Genomic DNA, 25,934 nt, shown 5'->3' with positions numbered 1-25,934 from the left:
TTTTGGCTCTGGTGTCTTTGATCACTCACGTGGGTGCATCCCAACTCCGCATACCTTAACAGTCTATCCTTATCTTGAGATCTAGATAAGCTTTTGGTAACATGGTCAAGAGAATGAACAGCAAACCCTATTTGTAGTTGCTTTTAGGTATGGATCTAACTTCTCCCTCAATAAGATCTTACTTCAGTCTTCAAAAGTGGCAGGGTATAACATCAGACCTCAGTTAAAGTTTACAATATCAAGTGAATTTATTAAACTAACCATGAACAAGTGAATAATCTGACAGTGATTTAACAATTATATATTTACAATAGGGCCTTTTATCCCACTCCTCAAGCAGACAGAATAATAAAAGATCATAGCTTAAACTAATCATTTGTAAATTATTTTTAAATATAAAGGGGTACATTTTCAACTTGCCTTCCGTGCGTAAAGCTGGCAGTGCGCATCAGCCACACGTTAAGGAAACTGCCTGATTTTAGTTTCAGATGCCGGAGCTCTGATCTCCTCCTTACTGGGACTACGATGGGAGTGTCCACTCAACTCCCATCCGAGCCGAGTATGCCGCTAGATGTCAACCCAGCAATCAGTGACCGGAACTCTCGCCTCCACTCGCTGGGGCTGTCTGGAGTAGAGCTCGAACGCAACACCTTCCGACTCAAAAGGTGAGTATGCTATCGCTGCAGTAATGCAGGCCAATCTATAGGATTTGCACGGGCTGATTAGTGGGCCCGCCCGAGTTGTACTGGATACTCTCAACTGTGTAGCTTTACACAAATTACATTTAAAAAAAAATTTTTTAAATGTAATCTCACACAAGACAGGGGCCTTTATAACATACTGTGCAAAGGGATGATGTGTAGCAGCCGACGAAGAATTTAGCTGGTACATAATAATGTAATAAGAACAAAATCGCTGACAGATAATGCCAAGTGTCCTAATTAGTGCTGCATTATACTGCAGAAGACAGAAAATGCAGCAAAAATCTATTCACAGTGACAACCTGCTCACAATCATCAGCAAGCGTTATCTGGCGTGAGGCAAACAGCTGAGTATGAGCAAAACAACAGAGCTGAGGCTTCAAGATCTGTCCAAGAATAAGTTGCAGCTCTTTCAAGTTTTATGAATTGGCACCGAGAGAATAAATTAGTGCTTAAGGATACACAATTCAATATAGTCAGGAAAAGGAATCTTATTAATCTGATTTGGGAAGAAGTGAATAACTTGAATTATTAAAGACAAATTAGTGATGACTGGATAGTACAATAACGTCAATTCCCTTGTTGTTCCTGTACTGGGCAACATCATTTCTAAAAGCAGAAACAGTATCAAAAACCACAAGATGGGGTTAATTCATTAGGCCATTTAAAAACTTACAACTCAATTTCTCTTTATCTTTCCCCCACCCCCAAGTTTAACAAAGAACTGCAAGTCATCCAATTTTGGGTCAGGAGCAATGACAGATTCGGTATATAAAAACAGAGGTTAAAATAGTTTCTTTCTTTGTATCATGTGTTGCCCAGGAAATCAGGTCAGACTGCAGATGGCTAGTGATTCTCCGAGTTGATCCACATAGAAAAGTACATGCGGTTGTCACAGCACGACTTCTTTCAATAAAAAGTCCTTTCATAAAAATTGGAACAAATTATTAATGGCATAATTACAATTTTGGCTAATGTCACCAAATAGTGTTCCCTTGAAGTTTGCATATCACCAATTCTCAAAATTGTGTGTTATAATTCTGAAATGACTGCAACTGAAACTGAGACCAGAACATTTATTCAGATGCAACAGTGTTATACCACTACAGTTATTTTTCCTTACCTCGGTGAGTGTTTTGCATTGGGAGTCCTTGGTTGTCCTTGCTCTCCAGGTTCTGAAGCAGCTGCATTGACTTGCCAGCCATAATAATCTGCTTTAGCACTGGCTTCAGAAAGGAAACCATTGTGTGCTGTTTACTGGAGTTTCCTTGATCGATGTTGCCTGCATCATCACCTATATTTTCATCAATCCCAGTCTTTTCAGACACGCTGTACAATGTACAAGTAGAATGCCAGAAATCCCTGTGATTCACTGGGACATCCTTGTTTCTAGCATGCAAAATAACAAAAATACAAATACGTAGTGTTTTTAAAGACAGAGCTCCTGTGCTTTATTGCCACTTCATAGAATCCTTGATTAGTACAATATTAAGTTAAATAGATTTCCTGCAATATTATTTATACCCTGTTGTAACCCGACCCTCATCATTTGCCAAATACCAGTAAATAGGAGGCAAAGACATTGCTCTGTGTATTTATCCCTGATTATAACACCATCACCCTTCAGTAAGCATGCATCTAACATGCTGCAGATGGTTGTAGCACAACTGATATGAGTAACTTAAAATTTGTAATGTCCCAGCAAGAAGGACTTTTGTGCATTGGCCAAATGCAGTGCATTGAAATTGTGTTAACTAAGCATTAGATGATTTTAAATTTCACTTAGAACTATAGAAGTTACTGCACAGAATGAGGCCATTCATGCATGTCTGTACCAGCTCTTTACCAGAGCAATTCAAAACTAATATCACAGCCCTGCAAATTCCCCATAGCCCTGTATCTTGCTCTGCTTCAAATATTCATCCAAATTTTCCTTAAAAGAGGCAATGGTCGCTGCTTCAACTGCTCCCTGTGGCAAATTATTCCATGCTCCACCATCTCTCTGTGTAAGGAATTTGTGCTAATCTCTCTCCTCACTGTCTTAGTGACATTTTTGTCACTGATTCCTCAACCAGAGGTAATAGTCTTTCTCTATTCACCCCATCAAAACCCTTCATAATTTTAAAAACCTAGCCTTCTCTGCCAGTGGAAATAGCCCCAGTATCTCAAGTATCTCTTATAGTTTCCCATCCTTCGAATCATTCTGGGAGTCTACGCTGTGTGCTCTCTATGGCTTTAATGTCCTTTCTATAAGGGGTGCACAAAACTGCACACAGTACTCTTAACTGCAGCCTAATCATTGTCGTGTACAAATTTATCATTACCTCTTTACAGTTGTACACTTATCACCTTATTTATAAAACCCAAAATGCTACTGGCTTTTTTTTATACCTCCATCTAGATGTGCTCATACTTCCAAGGAGTTATGTATTTGAATACCTCGGTGTTGCTGTTCACTCACACCCTACAGCATCTTTCCTTTGTGTGTATTCCCATTCCTTGTTTCCCTTTGCAAAATATATTACCTCACAATGCTCCACATTAAATTGCATTTGCCACCTGCTTGTCTATTCCACTATCCTGTCCATAACTTCCTTTTAAAATCCTCCTCAGTGTTTGTCAAACCCTCTACTTTTGTGCCTTTGTATCATCAGCAAATTTCAACATTGTATTCCACATGTTTAAATCCAAATCTATATATGCTATGTGAACAAAAGTGGGCCCAGCAATGACCCCTGGGGTACATGACTTCTAACCCTTCTCCAATTTGTTTAATAATTGCTGGGGTTTCTGAAAATCAGCTGCAGGCAGTGTCAGCCAGTTCAGTGGCGGTGGAAATCAGGAAGTGAACAAAGCTGAAGCTGCCTGAACCACGAAGCATGCAAGGCTTTTTTTGGGGGGGTGGGGAGAAGAATGGAAAGGGAAGGACATCTAATTTATTCAGTTTCCTTTCACAATAAAATGGCCTTTTAATGTCTGCAAATATATGTACTATATTTGTGTTTATTTTTTAACTGTACATTAACCTTTTTAATCATTTGCATTAATTAGCATTCTAAATTTGCTTTTTGTTTTAAAACTTCAGTGTCTTTACTCTTGCCAATTTTCTCATTTCCTCTCCAGAAAGCATTGAATCCTAGCTGAAATAGAATTACATAGAATGTACAGCACAAAAACAGGCCATTTGGACTAACAGGTCCATGCCGGTGTTTATGCTCCACACGAGCCTCTTCCCTCTCTACTTCATCTAACCCCATCTACATATCCTTTTATTCCTTTCTCCCTCATGTGTTTATCTAGCTTCCCCTTAAATGCATCTATGCTAGTCACCTCAACTACTCCTTGTGGTAGCGAGTTCCATATTCTAACCACTCTCTGGGTGAAGAAGTTTCTCTCGAATTCCCTACTGGTTTTATTAGTGACTATTTTATATTTATGGCCCCTAATTCTGGTCTCCCCCACAAGTGGAAACATCTTCTCTACATCTACCCTATCAAACCTTTTCATAATCTTAAAGACCTATCAGGTCACCTCCAGCCTTCTCTTTTCTAGAGAAAAGAGCCCCATCCTACTCGATCTTTCCTGATAGATATAACCTCTCAGTTCTGGTATCATCTGGTAAATCTTTTTTGCACCATCTCCAGTGCCTCTATATCTTTCTTATAATATGGAGACAGGAACTGTTCACAGTGCTCCAAGTGTGATCGAACCAAGGTTCTATACAAGTTTAACATAACTTCTCTGCTTTTCAATTCTAACCCTCTAGAAATGAACCCCACTGCTTGGTTTGTTTCTTTTTTTTTTAATGGCCTTATCGCTACTTTTAGTGACTTGTGTATCTGTACCCACAGATCCCTCTGCTCCCCAACCCCATTTAGACTATGATCCAAGCAGTATGTGGCCCCCTTATTCTTCCTACCAAAATGTAATACCTCACACTTACCTATATTGAAATTCATTTGTCAATTAAACACCCATTCTGCAAGTTTATTAATGTCTTCCTGTATTTTGTCGCAGTCCTCCTCGGTATTAACTATACCCCCAAATTGGTGTCATCTACAAATTTTGAAATTGTGCTTCCGATTCCCGAGTCCAAATCGTTTATGTAAAAGGTGAACAACAGTGGTCCCAGCATCGATCCTTGTGGAACATCACTTCCCACCTTTTGCCAGTCTGAGTAACTATCTTTAACCCCTACTCTCTGTTTTCTGTTTTGTAGCCAGCTTGCTATCCATTCTGCTACTTGTCCCCGACTCCAAATACTCTGACTGTAGTCTACTATGCCTTATCGAAGGCCTTTTGAAAATCCAAATATATTACATCTACAGTATTACCCTTGTCTATCCTTTCTGTTACTTCTTCAAAGAATTCAATAAGGTTGGTTAAGCATGACCTTCCCTTTTGAATCCGTGCTGACTATTCTTTATTATGTTTTCGGTTTCTAGATGTTTTTCTATTACATCTATTATCTTTCCTACCACTGACGTTAAGCTAATTGGTCTATAGTTCCCTGGACTTGTTCTATCTCCCTTTTTAAATATAGGACTCACATTAGCTGTCTGCCAGTCCTCTGGCACTATTGCCTTTTCGAATGAATTTTATATATATGTAATAGTGCCTCTGCTATCTCTTCCCTAACATCTTTTAATATGCACGGATGCAATCCATCCAGACCAGGGCTTTTATCCCCTCTAAGTTTGATCAATTTATTAATTATCTCCCCCCTTTCTATCTTAAATGTCTTTATATCTTTTTTGATCTCTTCTTCTAATGTCGTGCCCATCATGTTTGCCTCAATATTTACCAGGGAGACTAAGTAATTATTTAACATTTCTGCCATTTCGTTGTCATTGCCTGTGAGTTTATCGTGTGTATCCCTTAGAAGCCCTATCCCTATCCTGATTTTTCTTTTGTTATTTATGTGTTTGTAGAATACTTTATTATTTCTTTTTATATTCCTTGATAATTTAGAGTCATAGAGTTATATGGCACGGATAGAGGCCCTTCGGCCCATCGTGTCCGCGCCGGCCATCAAGCCCTGTCTACTCTAATCCCATATTCCAGCATTTGGTCCGTCGCCTTGTATGCTATGGCATTTCAAGTGCTCATCCAAATGCTTCTTGAATGTTGTGAGGGTTCCTGCCTCCACAACCCTTTCAGGCAGTGAGTTCCAGACTCCAACCACCCTCTGGGTGAAAAAGTTCTTTCTCAAATCCCCTCTAAACCTCCCGCCTTTTACCTTGAATCTATGTCCCCTTGTTATAGAACCCTCAACGAAGGGAAAAAGCTCCTTAGTATCCATCCTATCTGTGCCCCTCATAATTTTGTACATCTCAATCATGTCCCCCCTCAGCCTCCTCTGCTCCAAGGAAAACAAACCCAATCTTCCCAGTCTCTCATCATAGCTGAAGCGCTCCAGCCCTGGTAACATCCTGGTGAATCTCCTCTGCACCCTCTCCAAAGCGATCACATCCTTCCTGTAGTGTGGCGACCAGAACTGCACACAGTACTCCAGCTGTGGCCTAACCAGTGTTTTATACAGCTCCATCATAACCTCCTTGCTCTTATATTCTATGCCTCGGCTAATAAAGGCAAGTATCCCATATGCCTTCTTTACCACCTTATCTACCTGTTCCGCCGCCTTCAGGGATCTGTGAACTTGCACACCAAGATCCCTCTGACCCTCTGTCTTGCCTAGGGTCCTCCCATTCATTGTGTATTCCCTTGCCTTGTTAGTCCCTCCAAAGTGCATCACCTCGCACTTTTCCGGGTTAAATTCCATTTGCCACTGTTCCGCCCATCTGACCAACCCATTTAGTTTCATAGTTTCTCTTTGCCTTCCTAATTGTTTTTTTTAAACTTCTTTCCGAACATTTTCGTATTCCCTTTTGTCATCCTCTCCTTTATTGTCTATGTACTTAATGTATGCCTTTTTCTTTAGTTTCAATTTTGTCTGTATTTCTTTATTCATCCATGGTGCAAGATTACTGGCTAGTTTGTTCTTACTTTTTAGTGGGATATATTTCTCCTGGACTCTATTGATCGCCGTTTTAAATGTTTCCCACTGTTGTTCTATTTCTTTGTTTATCAGTAAACTTTGAGTTTATTTTCCCTAGTTCCAACCTCATCCTCTGAAAATCAGCTTTTTTCCAATTTATTACTTTGGTCTTTGTCTTGCTTATGTCCTTCTCAATCTTTATCTTAAACCTTATTATGTTGTGATCGCTATTGCCTAGATGTTCTCCTACACTTACTTCTCTTATCTGTTCTGGTTCATTTCCCATTACTAGATCCAGCAGTGATTCCTCTCTTGTTGGGCTTTTTTTTTTACATACAGTTTGACAAGTGCCAGTCACCTTCTCATATCTTGCCCAAGAGAACATTATTCCTGTCTCAACAATGACAATAAGTTTTGGCAACAGTTCGGCTATAGGAGGTAGCGCAGTGAGTCCCAAACCTATTCTCACCCAACAATAGCTTGCACTTCCAGAAAGATGGGGGGTGGTGTTAATGACAGCTATGGTACAGTTCCATGGTCACCAAGCACTCTTCAGTACTCACCATATAGGCATTCTTTATGTGTGCGCTCAGTAAGCTATTCAACTGTGGGAGCATCACAATAAAGGCCAATCCTGTCCTCATCTGATGTCCACACACACTTCCAGCAAAGGTCACTGGGCAGCGATCATGAGCAGGAATCTCGGATAACTTTCTCCTTTCTAACCCAGGGGCACTGAAGACAACGCAGCACCCCATCACTGCCCCAGTTGAGATCAACTAACTCAGCTACACACTGTCAGGGGTGCACACCACAATTTTTTTAAAGCTTACTTTTCCCTTTCTTTACCTTACACAAGATAAATATAGATAAGGAAGGCCAGGATGAAATTAACCATCCAGAAAAACCCTTTAATAGAAATTTATGGCACAGAAGGAGGCCATTCGGCCCCATCATGTCTGTGTGGCTGAAAAAGAGCTATCCAGCCTAATCCCACTTTCTAGCTCTTGGTCCGTAGCTTTGTAGGTTACGGCACTTCAAGTGCATACCCAAGTACTTTTGAAATGCGATGAGGGTTTCTGCCTCTACCCCCTTTCAGGCAGTGAGTTCCAGACCCCTACCACCCTCTGGGTGAAAAAATTTCTCAACTCCCCTCTAATTCTTCTACCAGTTACTTTAAATCTACATCCCCTGGTTATTGACCTTTCTACTAAGGGAAATAGGTCCTTCCTGTCCAGTCTATCTAGGCCCCTCATAATTTTATACATCTCAATTAAATCTCCCCTCAGCTCCTCTGTTCCAAAGAAAATAACCCCAGCCTATCCAATCTTTCCTCATAGCTAAAATTTTCCAGTCCTGGCAACATCCATGAAAATCTCCTCTGTACCCTCTCAAGTGCAATCACATCTTTCCTGTGATATGGTATCCAGGACTGTATGCAGTACTCCAGCTGTGGTCTAACTAGTGTTTTATACAGTTCCAGCATAACCTCCCTGCTCTTATATTCTATGCCTCGGCTAATAAAGGCAAGTATCCCGTATGACTTCCTAACCACCTTATCTACCTCTCCTGCTACGTTCAGGGATCTGTGGACATGCACTCCAAGGTCCCTCTGTTCCTCTACACTTCTCAGTATCCTTCCATTTATTGCATTACCTCACACTCCTCCGGATTGAATTCCATTTGCCACTTTTCTGCCCACCTGACCAGTCCATTGATATCTTCCTGCTGTCTACAGCTTTCTTTCTCACTATCAACAGCCAACTTTCGTATCATCTGCAAACTTCTTAATTATGCCCCCCTACATTTCAGTCTAAATCATTGATACATACCACAAAAGGCATTTGATTTTTCCTCTTAAATGATTCCAGAGTTTACACTCCCACCACTCTACCCAGAAGTCCATTCCATGCACTAATCATTCCTTATGTAAACAATTTTGCAATATCAATCCTAAATTTACCAAGCTAGTCAATCATGGGGGCATCATTACAGCTGACTCCCAAACTGAAGCTCAATCAACATCCAGACATAGACTACTAAATAACGATCAGGAGCAAGTTCTGTGGTAGATTTTCCCAGTCCTAGCTCAGGGCTGTTCTGGCCAACTGTAGCATCACCACTGTCACCTTGGTTAAGATTAGCTAACTCACCACAGACTGGGGACTGAAGCAGAGACCTGTATAGTTCAGCACCACACAATTACCCACCAAGCCATCAGCGAAGCTATACCATTAACCTTGACCAATATAATGTCACACAGTGCCCACAGGATAGCCCAATAATCAATAGAAATTCATAATTTTATTATAGTACCTTTGGATAATGAATTCTTTTGCAGGGTCAAACAGATTTCCATGTACTATCCACTCATCCACAATTTCGAGATATGGCCTTACAGTTTCGACCCACAAAGAAAAAAGAAGTGATACCTGCAGAGAGTTAAAGACAGTTAAAACTCAAGATAAAGAAGTTAGCCTCACAATTAATTCTCTTGGCCCTATTTCTATTCCCATCCTTATGGGAATCAACTTTCCTCTCCTCAATGACTCTTTCCCTCCCAGCCACTTGGCTAAGATTCAAAACTCACTACTCGAGGAATGTTACCATTGAATGTCACCATTTAATATCACCACCTTCTCAGTTGCTTTGTTCTCGGCGCGGACTCAATGGGCCGAATGGCTTCCTTCCGTGCTGTAACCTATGATTTTGCAATATCTACCTAAACAATAGGGCACAGTGGTCACCCTGTCAAAGATCTCCGACTATTCAATCCTTGCAACTACCCACGAGTGACCAGAGTTAAATCAACCTCAGTTTTAACTTTGCTAACGTTGAGGTACTGCACCTCACCTCCACTTGCCAATGCTTCAACCGAGACGGGAAGCCGTAGATGTGAACCTATATCAATCTCCGGGTGAGGAGATGCACTGACACTGAAATAGACTCGGTTGTCAGATTACCCCAGAGCATTTAATTTCAGTATTAAAATTTCTCAATTGTGTTAAAGTAGCTTGCATTTTTCTGGTGAAAACAACTATCATAAATGGTGTTTTGAGTTATTTTAACAAAAACAATTTGCATTTATATAGTGCCTCTAACATAGTAAAATAGCCCAAGGTGCTTCACAGGTGCAATTTTCAAACAAAATTTGACACTGGGCCACATTAGGACCGTGGTCAGATGTATGTTTTAAGGAGCGTCTTAACGGAGAAGAAAGAGGTAGAGAGGCAGAGAGGTTTAGGGAGGGAATTCCAGCGCTTAGGGCTGAAGCAGCTGAAGACACGGCCCCCCTGGAGGGGCAAAGGAAATCGGGGATGTATAAAGAGGCCAGAATTAGAGGAACATAGTTCTTGGAGGGTTGTAGGGCTGGAGGGGGTCACAGAGATAAGGAGGGGCGAGGCCACGGAGAGATCTGAACACAAGGATGAGAATTTAAATTTGATGCGTTGCTGGACATTCATGCAGGCACACAGCTAACTCACAGCCTATGTAATCTATGTAATCATTTCCAGAATAATAACTGAGGCATACATATCAGAAAGGTGCTATGTTTGATCTTTAGTCCATTCTGAGTTCACTGAATTTCACTGCATTTTTCTGGTGAAAACAATTACCATAAATGGTGTTTTCAGTTATTTTTCAACAACAATTTGCATTTATATAGCGCCTCTAACATAGTAAAACATCCCAAGGCGCTTCACAGGTGCAATTTTCAAACAAAATTTGACACCGAGCCACATTCGGACCGTGGTCAGAATTGAAGACTCTCACAATTGAAGAAAAGCCACTTGGTGATGTACCAGAGAGCCACTGTTGCCTACGGACTATGACCCAGCATGAGTCACCCACTTTTAAGAAAGGAAGAGAAAATTGGACAAAAAGGGAAAAAGGCAAAATTATGTAAATGATTAAACTTTTAAAACTATTCACAGAAAATAGGTTTCCACCCCAACCCCACACACTGAATATTGCTTCTTAGCTTTGAGACGATAAAAGATGCACTCACCGTCTGCTCAGCAGCTTCTCCTACACTGTCATATTCAATAATAGCTTTATACAGAGTATTCAGCAAGTGGGAAGCCCTGATTACATTTGGAGTATCAGGCGGAACCTCTGCTACTCCTGTACTGAATACTCTGTGAAGCATTTTAAGTTGAGACAATCGAGGAGCCAGTTTCTCAAGTACCGCTGCTAGCGTCACCGTCTCATCTTAAAAAGAAAAGGTAAGTACAGGCAATAAGCGACAGGACTGTAGGAAACAAAATGCATAATCCTTTACCAGCAGCAAGTAGTTATGAAGTTACCATACCAAACTACACAAAGCAAGGGATAAATTCTTATGTGCATCATTTTCAATAAGATGAATGAGATGTAGAAACCATGACAAATTATTTTAATAGTCAACACTAAGATTATGATTAGCATCAAACCTGTAATGTTTTTTCAAAAGACGTTACCCCTCATTGGTTTGTAAGGTTAAAGGCCAGCTAGTGGTGCACTATATTTGCACAGGACACAAAGTACTTAAAGGCTCCTGTTTGAATGCCAGACAGCGAGTTTGACTGCATCATTATGCAGAGCCCTCCCCCACCTCATCCAAAAGCAACTGGACACTGAGCACCATTGGCTGACCCTGTGGAAGTTTAACCAACTCATTCAGGCAGATCGCTTGTACAAATGCCATAGAAGTCCAAACCTACAACCACAAGAAGGGGAACAATGGGGAGAATATAATTTTTAAACAATTTAGTATTTAAAGAATGTATGTCCATTGTCCACCTCCTTGATATTACGCTTGCTGCCCGAGCTGTGGAGTCACATAACTGAGCTGTTCAGCATCCTTATTCCTTCTCATGACAACTATTTTAGTGCAATTCCAGCACAGCTGAGTACAGGCTGCAACCACTATTGGAACCAATATGCAAGGTAAAACATTTAGGAGGAAGATTTCAGATCGTAGAAGATAGATAGAACATGAGCTTCAAAAAAAAATCAGTCAATAAGCTCTACTGGCAGAACAATGGATTCTCAATGAGGAGGACCCTATCTAAATTCTAGCAATTACCTATATTTGAATATAGATGCCAGGGATATTCTAAGAACGTCTACTAGATGGAACACCATGGAAACATCAGTGCATTCCACATATGCGGGGAGGAATAAGAGATCTGTTTCCAATTTTTTGTTAGCTGAATATGAAGCAGCATTGAAAGTAATGGAGAAGTCAGAATACCAGTACCAAAGCTTCAGACTAGTTTTCTTACATACAGAATTCCGTGTTGTGAAAATTTCATCCCCTGGAACTCTGCAACTTGTACACTGTAGTTTAAGTGCAGAGTAAACTATCACCAACTGAAGCAGGGCTGATGATGCACTTGGCTATGGGAAATCTGTCACTTTCATCTTTATACTGCAGCAAAATTTGTCTAAGTTTTTCTCTGCTCCTGTATCAATTTTGAGAGACATCTGCTCTGCTAATGGTCACCTCCTGCTGCCTCTCCAATTCTGACACCTAATATACATGAGGAAATCCCACATCCACAATCATCCAGTCTTTTACACAGAAGTTCGGTAGTGTGGTAGGAGAAGAATTGTAACACGGAAAATTATTTTCAAAAAAGCATTGCAAGCCAAGGAAAGTATTTTAAGAATTTCAACATTTTAATTACCTTTAGTTATCATGCGCCTTTCAATGCTGGCAAGTTCTTCCTTGAAGTTAATGAAGTATTTATGCAGGGCCCACACAAAAGACTGGTATGTTCGAAAGGGGGGTTCAGTAAACTTTCTAGATGTGAGCAAGGCTCCAAGTGGACAACTTTCAGAACTGTGCCCAATAACATCATCCATGAACTTCTGTAGTCTAAACACAACCTGTCCGTATGCTGCGATCTGTTCCAATACTGCTCTCAGGCAAGTCTGCAAAATAGGAAAAAAAGAGCTTAGCCACTGTTGGAGGAATCACACAACCCCAATCCCTACATTTTCTGGCTACGCTCTTGTTTCAATTTACTGATTCATTAGCAGAAAACTCAGAATAGGACCTGTATATTTAGGCACACTTCCAACGTGTCCACCTATTTGATTAAAGGCACACCACAAAACTTAAGCTGCTTGAATAAGAATGTACTCAAAAGAATCTCAAAATGGAGTATTTATATCTCTTCATAAGTAAACACTCAGAGAAATGATTAATGTGACCAGTTAAGTACTTTCTAGAGTCAAATCTTCCTACTAATACAAACATACAAAAAAACCACAGAACCATCAATCCTCCCCTATCCATTAGATGGTGCAATCGCACGCACCACTCTCGCCATTCGTTAGCAATGCCAACTCTCCAGGGAGACAAATACAACAGGAAAAAAACTGAGGCTTCAGGAAAAACTCTGGAAAATTCCTCCCCGATTCTACAAGGTAATCAAGCAATCTCCAGGAGATTGTTGCCACCCATGACACATCACTAGACATATTTAATAGCCCACTCCCAGCACAGATATGTCCCAATATCCATAGGAACATAGGATTGTGTAGGATCATAAAAAAACCATCCCCATCCAATCACAAAAAACATACTCCTTACCCCACTTTTTCTCATATCCTTCTGCCAAAAATGTATACATCACTGTTGAAGTTTGTAACATTCTCCACTTACACTGCCTCCATCGCTACGCTATTCTGCATATTCACCACCTTCTGGATGAAGAAGTCATACCTTAGCCGTGCATTCAAATTTTCTCATCTAAGCTTGAATCCATGTCCCCTCGTTCTGAAGCTTCTATTAATATTGAACATCAATTTGAGATCCAGTTTATCTATTCATTACATGATATTAAACACAGAAGATCACCTCTAAACCACCTTTTTGGCAGCATACACCTCCCTAAAATCCATACTCTTTCTTCATAGCTAAGTGCCCGATCCAATTTATCAGCTTTACTGCCCTTTTTACTCCGGGCAAGGCCAGGATCCCCCCAGTGGCACAGTGTCTACAATGGTACACAATACTTAACTGTGAGGCAGACGACTAGTTTGGCATCACTTACTGTGCTCTATTCTTTGAGCTATCCACCCTCAGGTACTATTTGCCCTTTTCACCACAAGTGCTCTTTATACTGATGGTTTACCAGTGTTTAAAACACCCCCCCAGAATCCTCTTTTGCGGCATTTGGGTAGTAAACAGTGAGGAGGATAGTGATAGACTTCAAGAGGATATAGACAGGCTGGTGGCACGGGCGGACACGTGGCAGATGAAATTTAACGCAGAAAAATGTGAAGTGATACTTTTCGGTAGGAAGAACGAGGAGAGGCAACATAAACCAGAGGGCACAACTCTAAAAGGGGTACAGGAACAGAGATATCCGGGAGTAAATGTGCACAAATCATTGAAGGTAGCAGGGCAGGTTGAGAAAGTGGTTAAAAAAAGCATACGGGATCCTGGGCTTTATAAATAGAGGCATAGAGTACAAAAGTATGGAAGTCATGATGAACCTTTATAAAACACTGACTTGACTACAACTGGAGTATTGTGTCCAGTTCTGGGCACCGCACTTAAGGAAAGATATGGAGGGCTTAGAGAAGGTGCAGAAGAGATTTATTAGAATGATTCCAGGGATGAGGGACTTTAGTTATGTGGATAGACTGGAGAAGCTGGGGGTGTTCTCCTTGGAACAGAGATGGTTGTGAGGAGATTTGATAGAGGTATTCAAAATCATGAAGGGTCTAGACAGAGTAGATAGAGAGAAACTGTTCCCATTGACAGAAGGGTCAAGAACCAGAGGACATAGATTTAAGGTGATTGGCAAAAGAACCAAAGGTGACATGAGGAAAAACTTTTTTTTTACACAGCGAGCGGTTAAAATCTGGATTGTGCTCCCTGAGGGGGTGGTGGAGGCAGATTCAATCATGGCCTTCAAAAGGGAACGAGATAAGTACTTGAAAGTAAAAAATTTTCAGGGTTACGGGGATAGGGCAGGGGAATGGGACTAGCTGGATTGCTCTTGCATAGAGCTGGCGCGGACTCGATGGGCTGAATGGCCTCCTTCCGTGCTGCAACCTTTCTATGATTCCTCCAGACTGTTCACATTTATTTTATACTTCCACTGTTCTCTTCCATTCCTGATGTATAACTTTGCATTTCTCACATGAGGATCATCCAAGTGGTTTGTCTTCACGTGCTGCTTAGGTGCGTACAATAGACCTTCATTGGCCACATATCAATTTCAAATTAATGTTACCGATAATTTGCATATGTCTCAATCAGTGGGTTCTAACAGCTCTTGGTGCTCTGATATACGATTTATCCACCATGAGGCAAAATGCTAAGAACAGTTTTTTCCAAACCTACAAGCCAACCAAATTAAAATATGGCCAATTGGCAAATAAAAAAAGTCTAAGCACAAATACAATGGAGTGGTACAGGCTTTGTGTGCCAAAGTTAATTTTAAACTAAATGAGCGAGTGTCACTCCTAAGAAATGGCACTTAAGTCTGAATGCATTACCACCAAATAATGGACTTAGTTCAAAACCTATATTGAGTTGAAAAGGGATCTGGCCCAAGTGGATTGGAATCAAAGTTTGGCAGGTAAAACAATAAATGAGCTATGGGAGAGGCCTTTAAAGAGGAGAGGAAGGGCATCAAAAACTAGAGATCCTTGGATGACTAAAGATATAGAGATTGAAATGAAACAGAAAACTGAGGCTTATGATAAATGTCGGGTTCATAATTCAGTAGAGAACCAAGCTGAATACAAAAGTATATAAAAATAAGGGGGGCAAGAGAGTGTATGAGAATAGATCAGTGGGTAACATAAAAGGAAACCCAAAAGTCTTTTGTAAACATATAAATAGTAAAAGGGTAGTCAAAGGAAGGGTGGGGCCGATTGGGGACCAAAAAGGAGATCTTCTTGTGGAGACAGAGGGCATGGCTGAGGTACTAAATGAGTACTTTGCATCTGCCTTCACTAAAAAAGATGCAGCCAATGTCACAGTAAAGAGGAAGGCAGTAGAGAAATTGGATAGGATAAAAAATGATAAAGAGGAGGTACTTAAAAGGTTGGTAGCGCTCAAAGTAGAAAAGTCACCCAGTCCGGATGGGATGTATCCTAGGTTGCTGAGGCTCTGGCCAAAATCTTCCAATCCTCCTTAGATATGGGAGTGGTGCCAGAAGACTGGAGGATTGCCAATGTTACACCCGTGTTCAAAAAAGGGGAGAGGGATAAACTTGGCAATTACAGGCCAGTCAGCCTAACTTATGAGGTGGGGAAACTTTTAGAGACATTAATCCAGAACAAAATTAATTGGCACTTGGAAAAATATAGGTTAATAAATGAAAGCCAGCATGGATTTGTTAACGGCAAATCGTGTTGAACTAACTTGATTGCGTTCTTTGATGCAGTAACGCAGAGGGTTGATGAAGGTACTGCAGTCGACGTATATATGGACTTTCAAAAGTTTGATAAAGTAACACATAATAGACGTCAGCAAAATTATAGCCAAGGGGATAAAAGGGGCAGTGGCTACGTGGATTCGAAATTGGCTAAGGGACAGAAAGCAGAGAATAGTGTCAACGGTTGTTTTTCACACTGGAGGGAAGTACACAGTGACGTCCTGCAGCAGTCAGTGTTGGGACCACTGCTCTTTTTGATATATATTAATGACCTGGACTTGGGTATGCAGGGTATAACTTCAAAGTTTGCACATGACACAAAACTCTGAAATGTAATAAACAGTGAGGAGGATAGTAACAATGAGGAGAACCTTCACCACACAGACTGCAGCGATTCAAGAGGTGACTCACCACCACCTTCTCAAGGGTAATTAGGGATGGGCAATAAATGCTGGCCTTGCCAATGACGCCCACATCCCATGAACGAACGAAAAAAAAAGACTTCAGGAGGACATAGGCAGACTGGTGAAATGGGCAGACAAATGGCAGATGAAATTTAACGCAGAGAAGTGTGAAGAGATTCATTTTGATGGTTAGAATGAGGAGAGGCAATATAAACTAAATGGTACAATTTTAAAGGGGATGCAGGAACAGAGAGACCGGGGAAGGTATACGTACATAAGTCTTTGAAGGTGGCAGAACAAATTGAGAAGGCTGTTAAAAAGGCAAAAGGGGTCCTTGGCTTTATAAACAGAGGCATAGAGTACAAGAGCAACAAAGTTATGCTAAACCTCTATAAAACACTGGTTAGGCCCCAGCTGGAGGGGTGTGTCCAATTCTGGGCACCACACTTTAGGAAGGATGTCAAGGCCTTAGAAAAGATATAGAGGAGATTTACTAGAATGGTACCCGGGATGAAAGACTTCAGTTACATAGAGAAATTGAGGTTGTTCTCCTTAGAGCAAAGGTTAAGGGGAGACTTGATAGAGGTGATAAAAATCATGAAGAGTTTTGATACAGTAAATAAGGAGAAACTGTTTCCTGTGGCAGATGGGTCAGTAATCAGAGAACACAGATTTAAGGTGATTGGCAAAAGAAGCAGAGGCTATGTGAGGAAAACATTTTTTACGCAGCTAGTTGTTATGATCTGGAATGCACTGCCTGAAAGGGTGGTGGAAGCAGATTCAATAGTAACTTTCAAAAGGGAATTGGATACATACTTGAAGGGGAAAAATTTGCAGGGCTATGGGAAAAGAGCAGGGGAGTGGGACTAATCGGATAGCTCTTTCAAAGAGCCGGCATAGGCATGATGGGCCCAACGGCCTCCTTCTGTGCTGTGTCATTCTATGATTCAATATAGATACAACATAATTGAGTTTATTCAATGAACACAAAACCTACTAGTAACATTTTTTGTCCAAATAGTTTACACAGATTTACCTCATAATTCACTGCACTTCAAAAGGTTTGATATGCATTGACATGATAAGGCATATATATATATAAATAAATAAATAAAAAAAAAAGAATTACAGAAAACTGGGTACTTAATAGATCTCACATGTAAATGATATACACAATACATAACACTACATATTTTGAATTTGCCTTTCAACATTGCGCCCTCTGGTAGTTATAAGTAGAAGAGCAGAATTCAGACAGGACTGAATTGAAGAGAAAAATAAAAATATCTTGTTCTATTGTTATGGTACTAAAAGGGACTTTTCAAAGCCGATTTTGTCTATATGGAAGATTAGTACTAGTACTGAGTTTTTGTCAGGCTGAATCAGGGCTAGCTTGCTCGTTTACATGCATATACAATATAAACTATGATTTGAGGTGCTAAATGCAGACATGGTCATTATTTGCCGAGTTTAAATATCACTTCTATGATCACTGATTGGAAGATTATATTTCACAACAAGGAACCAACTATCAGATTATTTTTAGACCATCATCTGACCACACTGCATGAGGACCAGTGAGATTACATCATTTGGAAGTATAATTACACAACTAGTAAGGAACAAGCTGCAGCCTGGAGGGCTAACTGTTCAGCCAAAGTCACCTTGGGGGTAATTTTAAACCCCAAGCATCAGAACCCCGGAATATCAGTCCCCACTGTAAGCCGCTGGGCGGCGGCCGCCACTGCCACCACCTCCGATTCACGGCTCCTTTCCCTTCCAACAGGCAGCCAGCCAGCATGTAAATCTGGCTGCCTGGTGTGTGGGAAACCCAGAAGCACAAATACTTACCTTCAATTGAGTTGCAATCATAGATTACAACGCACTCATTTGGCTTCCGGATTCCCTACATGAATATCTATGTTAGCGCTGGGTTCCCAGCTCAGAGCTAAAATCATGCCTCTCGAGTCTAAACTGCGAAGAACAATTTACTTCCCAGATTATTTGATCTCACTTTCTGATCCTTAAATTGCTGCTTCTCATTTTATGTTTTCTGTATCTTTAAAAGGCAATTACAATTTTGAATAAATTTACTGGAGGAGAAACAGTGCTATGAAGTCCAGCACTAAAACAATAAGATTGAATGCAACATTTTTTATGTCCTCCAGGGAATGATCTGAGTGTCATCTCATGCACTCAGCACTAGAGGGACTCTTATTCGAAGAAGATTTCTCAAAATATTCACACGCAACATGGCAAAACATTGAGCACTTTCAATGAATGGCCCTGTAATTTCGCTTTGAAGTAGTTACTTACCTGGGTGAGGTGAGCCACCATGATGTCATTTCTCACCGATATCTTTCCATCATGCAATGTATACATGAAAAGCTTATTAACTCCTGAAAGCAACCTGCATACAAGAAGAAACTTAGCACGTTAAAAATTTCACAATCCACTGGTAGATATCCTGTGACATTGCTCATGGTGAAAAATGCAAGAAAATATTAGGACTCTCTAAATTAGGACTGTGAAAATTAAGTTGGTTGTAAAAATGTTACTTACTTTTTCTTGTGTCTTTTTATATTTACTCATCTTTTGCTTCCTGTGTGTTGTTTTTCTTTACATCCCCACCCATTCAGAATTTTTGCCTGTTCATTCTTTGATTTTATTCAAATCTCCTGCAACTTTTCATTCTTGTGCTTCAGTTTATTTTGTTCTTGCCTTGTTTCTTTCTCTCCATTATCCATTTTGTTTTAAAATTATTTCATTCCAGCTGCAGTGCCTTTGGTCAGTTCTGGCATAGGTATCAGCCTTGGCTCAGTGGTAGCACGCTTGCCGTGTCAAAAAGTTCAAGTCCCACTCCAGAGATTTGAGCACATAATCTAAGCTGACACTTCAGGTGGACATAAAAGATCCCATGACATGGGAGATCTCCCCAGTGTCCTGGATAATATTTATCCCTCAACTAACATCACCAAAACAGATTATCTGGATATTATCTCATAGCTGTTTGTGGGACCTTGCTGTGTGCAAATTGGTTGCCACGTACATTACAACAGTGACTACACTTCAAAAGTACTTTATAAGCTATAAAGCACTTTGAGACATCATGAGGTCATGAAAGACACTGTATAAATGCAAGTTTGTTCTTTCTCTCTAACGCTAACTTCTGATCTAACTCTCTCCCTACCTAGAGCAGATGATGAGCGCAGCAAGTTGCTCGCGTCAAAATGTCTTTAACTTGTGCTGCCCGTGGAGCTGAAGTGTGCACGGGCACAGTGGCTAGTGACGGCAGTAGAGGCATTGTAGCTACATGTAGAAGGGCAATAAGGGGCCCGAATACCTCACACCCCTTCACTGTATTAAAGCAAAGTACAACATTGCGCCAGAGCTGTAGTGGAAGGTAGCTAGCTGCCATTATTATATTAACTGAAACCGAACAAATCCTCAGCTCAACTGACCCGAGTTTGCTGGCAAGCCTTCTGATCAAAGATGAAATATAATCAGATTGGTCATGTGCTTACCAGCAACCAATGAGATTGCTGAAAAGCGATATAAACATTTAGAATGGTCATGTGATTACTATTGGCCAATGAGATTTCTAGAAAGTGAACTCAAAATTAATACATAAATAAGGGGGGGAACTTTAACCCCCTAGGACGGGCGGGAGTTAAAATTTCAAAAATCGAAAACCCAACCCCAACCTGCCCTCCAGAGGTAGGTCAGTAATTTAAATATTTTAATGAGGCTGCGAGTCTCAAATTTTATTTGACTTTTAAATTTAACGGCTGCGGGCCGGGTTTCCCGTGACTCGAAAAACCTGGCAGCTGAATGGAGGCGAGTACGGCAAGATCCAGCAGATAAGTGCCTTTCCAGCACTGCTTGTGGGCCAAGAGGAGCAGGAGTGCTTCCCCCCCGGCCTCCCAAACTAACCTGCTTCCCTCCCCACGATCCAATGCCCCACCTCCCGATCTCCCCGGCCTTCCATCCACGAACTCACCCCGACCTCCGATCTCCCCCCCCACCCATCAACGATCTCATGAGAAATTTAAATGAGGTCCTGGTTGCCCACATTTCCGGGTTTCCCGGTCATTACGAATTCTCCCCGCTCCCTCCCCACCTCCCCATAAATATCGGGGCCAAGGTTTTGCATTCTAGATCAATAAAAGAACAACCTTTTGCAGAAATGTATAAAGTTTAGAGTATTTATGAAACCCTCCAAAAGTAATAACCTCCTGTTACTTACCACAATGTTTCTCGTATCACCTGGGCTTCTGTAACAAATGTTCGCTCATCTGAATAATATAGCGGATCAGTATTGTACAAGTGCTGCTCCCTAGACAGTAAAGTTATGAAATTACAGTCAAATAGGAAACCTAGTCTTATTCTCAGGCAAAACAAAGAACCTGTGGAACAACCTATACCTCATAATAAAATGTTACTTCCTTTGTTAAACACGGTCCCTCCTCTTCTGAACTGTTGACTTTAGCTAGAATATGGTTCCATTGGTTTGAGGAACCTCCTGGTTAATTAGTCAAACTGGCCTTCACATATGAGCCTGGATACGTATTTTCCAGCAGCAGCTGGGATCCTGGCTAAATTTTCCCCTGCCTAACTTAGGGGCGCAGAGGCCATTTGTAGTGCCTTTACTGGCACTGGGATCAATTAACTCAGCACAGATGTGATGAATCCAAGATTTTCTGATCTATAAGGCTCAAGGTTACATCAGACTGCACCTTTGCCTACTGGGAGCTTGAGTTGTCTTCCAAGCTATAGGCTGAGGGGAACAGATAAAAGCCTTTCAGCCCTTTGAAAATTTTACTCTGAAGCCAGCTAATGAGAAGTGCACAAGAATAACCCAAATGACAGTTTGTGATGTGCATAGTACCTACCAGCTCATTGTGCTTGCTCACAGCACAACAACTGAAATTGGAACCTCAGTTGTGAACTAAAACCCACAGCCCATAGTTTAAGGCCTGGTGCTCCAGGAAAGCAGAGCACATCCAATTCATTGAGACATTCTTAATAATGGATCTTATTGTCACCTTAAGAGGGTCTGAGCTACTCAACAGAATTATTACCCCTTGCGTCGCTCTCAACTATAAGTCAGTATTCTTTTATTATGTAATAGATTGCCCAGGAATTTGCTGCATGGTATAGATTATTAAGTAACATTAACAACTGCTTTCTTACCAGACGGCAGCTAAGTTGGAATGCAGGTGAAAGCTGTGACTAAATTTGGATGCTTTGTTTGTCCAGTACTGGCTGACCACATGTTGCTCCAGCCACAAACGTGCTTCTGGTTCACCAACTAGTTGAAGAAGGAAGACAATATGAGACACACCTTTTAGCCAATACTTTTTGATTTAAAATACTCTAGCTATAATAATTCTTTAGAACAGCATACGTTCCAAGTAAAGAGACACAGCAAATTGCACAATCACTGTAAAGCATAACTATACTTCGAAGAGCTCAGTTGAAATCACGTTTATGATACAAATGACATTTCCCCCCCACCCAATTATCTCCCTTTCTCTGTTGAATATATGGATCCACAAGTGTCAGGGGCTCTCTACTACATTTCCCAAGGAGCTATTTTTCATACATGAGCCTAGATGATGACAGCCAGTAGGTTATTCAACCAAGGCGAAATCACAGCCAAGCTCAACCCTGTCCTTCCCCAATGCCCACACTCGCAATTTCCATCGCGGTTAAAGGATAAAAATCAACAGTGGGAACTATAGCTTATTTTTCCAGCTCCCTAGTCTAGGATGTACTGGTTGAGTTCAACTAACTCAGCACAGACTAGGGACCAAACCACGGACCTTCCTGAACTGTATGACTCAGTTCCTCATTCGGCTATGCATTTACCTTCTAAGTCACTGGGCAAGGAGTATGTTTCTACATGCACTTAGCCCAACAGGATCAGTACATGACCTGTAGGATAGATATTTACAAAACATACCTTTCGAAGAGACATGTGGTGCTGCTTTCTTGATTTGTGCTTGTTCTTCCGGTGGTGTTTTGTCAACCTGAATACCAGAATCTTCTCTGCTCAGAGACTCTTGGAGTTCCTCTTCACTTTCTTCTTCAGACCACTCCTAAGAAGAAAACAAACACAATACATTTATATAGTTCTTTAGCATAGAAAACATCTCAAAGTGCCTTGTGGGGGGCAGGGGGGTGGGAAAGAGAGAGAAAGAGAACAAAGATGGATGCCAAACAACTATGCAAGAGTGGCCAAAAGCTTGGTTGAAATGATGGATTTTCTGAAGGCATCCAAAGTTGGAGAGAGAAGCAGCTAAATGGAAGGGTTTAGGGAAGCAGTTCCAGAGAATAGAGCCGAGACAGCTCAAATCTCTGCCACTAATGGTAAGGCAAAGGAAAGGGGGGGGGGGGTGAATGTATAGGCGGCCAGAGTCAGCGGACCATAGTGGGAAGGTGGGAACATGTCGCTGTGGAAGTTACAGACATCGGGTAGAGCAAGGGCATGGAGAGATTTGAAGATGAGGCGAAGGATTTTAAATTCAATGTGTCGGGTGTTGGTATAGCTCAAGTATGGGAGTGATGGATAAGCAAGCCTAGTTGCAGGACAGAATACGGCCAGCTGAGTTTTGGGTAAAATGGAGTTGAAGAAGGGTGGAGGATGAGAGACCAGCAAGGAGAATGTTAGAGAAAGAGTCTACAGGTAACATAAGCATGGATAAAAGTTTCAGCAGCTTTAGGGGTTGGGCAGGATTAGAGAGGAGTGATGCTGCAGAGGTGGAAGAAAGTGGCCTTGGTGATGGATGGAATGTGGGGTTTGAAGCTGAGCTTTGGATCGCATAATAAATCAGGATATTTGAAACAGAATAGCACAAGAGGAGAATCTGTAACACTTGAGTAATAGATTGTCTATTAGAAGAAACAGCATTTTAATGCCAGTCCTTGAACTTGGACATCTAGCAACACATGAGGGAGGGAGAATAAAGAGAGGAAGTTACAAAAACTCTTTTCCCTGACCCCATCCAAAATTGAAAGGAAACTTAAGAGGTGCATGCATGCATTAAGTGTTTAGAACATTAAGAGAGGCATGAAAAATGTATGTAACTCCAGTCTAAATAAAGCAACTAAAGCAAAAAAAGCAAATTGCAAACACTTGAAAGCCATATTATCTTTCTAAATGTTTACATTGCTATGGAAACAATACAATTAAATGGGATTTCAGTAGATATTTGAATAAAACAAGCTGATGTCCTGTAGCTTTAAACAAAGGGTAATGGATAGATAGTCCAGTGTTATCATATTTCGAATTTAATATAGAATTTTATAAGGCCAAGTATTTCACCAGTGCTGTCAGTACCTTTCTGATTAAAAGTATATACAATTCAAAAAGTCACACGGGAAAATAACCCAAAGTTGAGGTCCAACAAACATAACAAAATTCAGTGACATGGTGGCCAACAGTGTAGAGTATGTGGACTGGTTAAATTCCTCAAAGTGCGCCTTGGCGATTTAATGAGTTTATATGCTAAAGGGATGTGGAGAGGGAAATATACTCTGAAGGAGTTCCTCAGGGCAGTGTCCTAGGCCCAACCATCTTCAGCTGCTTCATCAATGACCTTCCCTCCATCATAAGGTCAGAAATGGGGATGTTCGCTGATGACTGCACAGTGTTCAGTTCCATTCGCAACCCCTCAAATAACGAAGCAGTCCGAGCCCGCATGCAGCAAGACCTGGACAACATCCAGGCTTGGGCTCATAAGTGGCAAGTAACATTCGCGCCAGATAAGTGCCAGGCAATGACCATCTCCAACAAGAGAGAGTCTAACCACCTCCCCTTGACATTCAACGGCATTACCATCGCCGAATCCCCCACCATCAACATCCTGGGGGTCACCATTGACCAGAAACTTAACTGGACCAGCCATATAAATACTGTGGCTGTTAGCGTAAAATTTGGGCTGTCGGGTTAAAGGCAACGATGAAGTGACTATTGTGTGCATGGCGGCGGTCATTGCCCTAAAACCACACCGAAATGCGCTTTGTGTAGATCAGACTAACCCTAATTAAAAGCTTAAACATAACACTTGACTACTAACAAAATGGACTCTACTAAACAAAATGGATTCTGTGACTGTGGGAAAGACAGTTAAAAGTGCTGAGTTTGTATATTCCAAAACTGACTTACAGTCTGGGAATACAAAAGACATTTCACAACGAACTGATAAAAACTACAGACCCAGACTGAATAGACAAAGACCATACTGTCTTAAGGTGATAACAGTTGTTTTAATATGATTGGAGGTCCGCGGTTGCTGTGCGGGCTTAATTGGCTAATGTGTAAACTAATAAAGACTAATGATGTAATAGCTACTGAAAATCTGTATTTCAAAGGTATAAAAAAGCATGACAACCATTTTGAAGTTGAGAAGGTAGTTGCGAACGCTGAGGAGCGTCCAGTTCTTCTCCCAAAGTACTTTGTCCAATAAACTGCATGTTGAATCTTTAAGTCTGACTCCGAGTGGTGATTTTCCCACAACAGTGGCTATGAGAGCAGGTCAGAGGCTGGGTATTATGTGGCGAGTGACTCACCTCCTGACTCCCCAAAGCCTTTCCACCATCTACAAGGCACAAGTCAGGAGTGTGATGGAATACTCTCCACTTGCTTGGATGAGCGTAGCTCCAACAACACTCAAGAAGCTCGAAACCATCCAAGATAAAGCAGCCCGCTTGATTGGCATCCCATTCACCACCCTAAACATTCACTCCCTTCACCACCGGTGCACTGTGGCTGCAGTGTGTAACATCCACAGGATGCACTGCAGCAACTCGCCAAAGCTTCTTCGACAGCACCTCCCAAACCCACGACCTCTACCACCTAGAAGGACAAGAGCAGCAGGTACATGGGAACAACACCACCTGCACGTTCCCCTCCAAGTCACACACCATCCCGACTTGGAAATATATCGCCGTTCCTTCATCGTCGCTGGGTCAAAATCCTGGAATTCCCTTTCTAACAGCACTGTGGGAGAACCGTCACCACACGGACTGCAGCGGTTCAAGGAGGCGGCTCACCACCAACTTCTCAAGGGCAATTAGGGATGGGCAATAAATGCCGGCCTCGCCAGCGACGCCCACATCCCGTGAACTAATTTTTAAAAAAGCACTAGAGTGCTTGCTCCTTGCAAGAGTGGTTTAAAAATATCCACATTTCAGGCTAACGTGTTGGAGGTCAACACAACATTGTGTAGGATGCAAGTTCATGTCAGTAATACACACTGTGTATCTCAGCCCCACATCGTAGGAAAACAAGAGAGAACATGCCCCTCCTCAGAGGGGGATTCTTGCCAGGCTGCTCACACATACCTCTGATTAGCCACCTTCACAGAGGAACTCAGTAAATCCCTGGAAGCAAGTTGTAAACCCACCTGAGATGGCACAGGTAGACCCAAAATAAAGG

At 41.4% G+C, this 25,934-nt stretch overlaps 1 protein-coding gene across 4 annotated transcripts in view; it reads right to left on the bottom strand.

The window, feature by feature from the left end:
- tubgcp5 (tubulin gamma complex component 5) overlaps window positions 1-25,934 on the bottom strand; it is a 58,845-nt gene that overhangs the window by 20,353 nt on the left and 12,558 nt on the right. For all 4 annotated transcript variants that reach the window (XM_067985770.1, XM_067985771.1, XM_067985772.1 and 1 more), the window contains exons 6-13: window positions 22,458-22,593; window positions 21,686-21,803; window positions 20,739-20,828; window positions 18,809-18,902; window positions 12,372-12,618; window positions 10,709-10,911; window positions 9,016-9,131; window positions 1,825-2,090 (exon numbers count right to left, since the gene is read on the bottom strand). In XM_067985770.1, the coding sequence (XP_067841871.1) occupies window positions 1,825-2,090; window positions 9,016-9,131; window positions 10,709-10,911; window positions 12,372-12,618; window positions 18,809-18,902; window positions 20,739-20,828; window positions 21,686-21,803; window positions 22,458-22,593 (1,270 nt within the window). The remainder of the gene's footprint in view (window positions 1-1,824; window positions 2,091-9,015; window positions 9,132-10,708; window positions 10,912-12,371; window positions 12,619-18,808; window positions 18,903-20,738; window positions 20,829-21,685; window positions 21,804-22,457; window positions 22,594-25,934) is intronic.

Source organism: Heptranchias perlo, chromosome 6, assembly GCF_035084215.1.
Source record: "Heptranchias perlo isolate sHepPer1 chromosome 6, sHepPer1.hap1, whole genome shotgun sequence".
Taxonomy (NCBI): Eukaryota; Metazoa; Chordata; class Chondrichthyes; order Hexanchiformes; family Hexanchidae; genus Heptranchias; species Heptranchias perlo.
The sequence above is the reverse complement of the archived record's forward strand: the minus strand, read 5'-3'. Positions and strand labels throughout refer to the sequence as shown.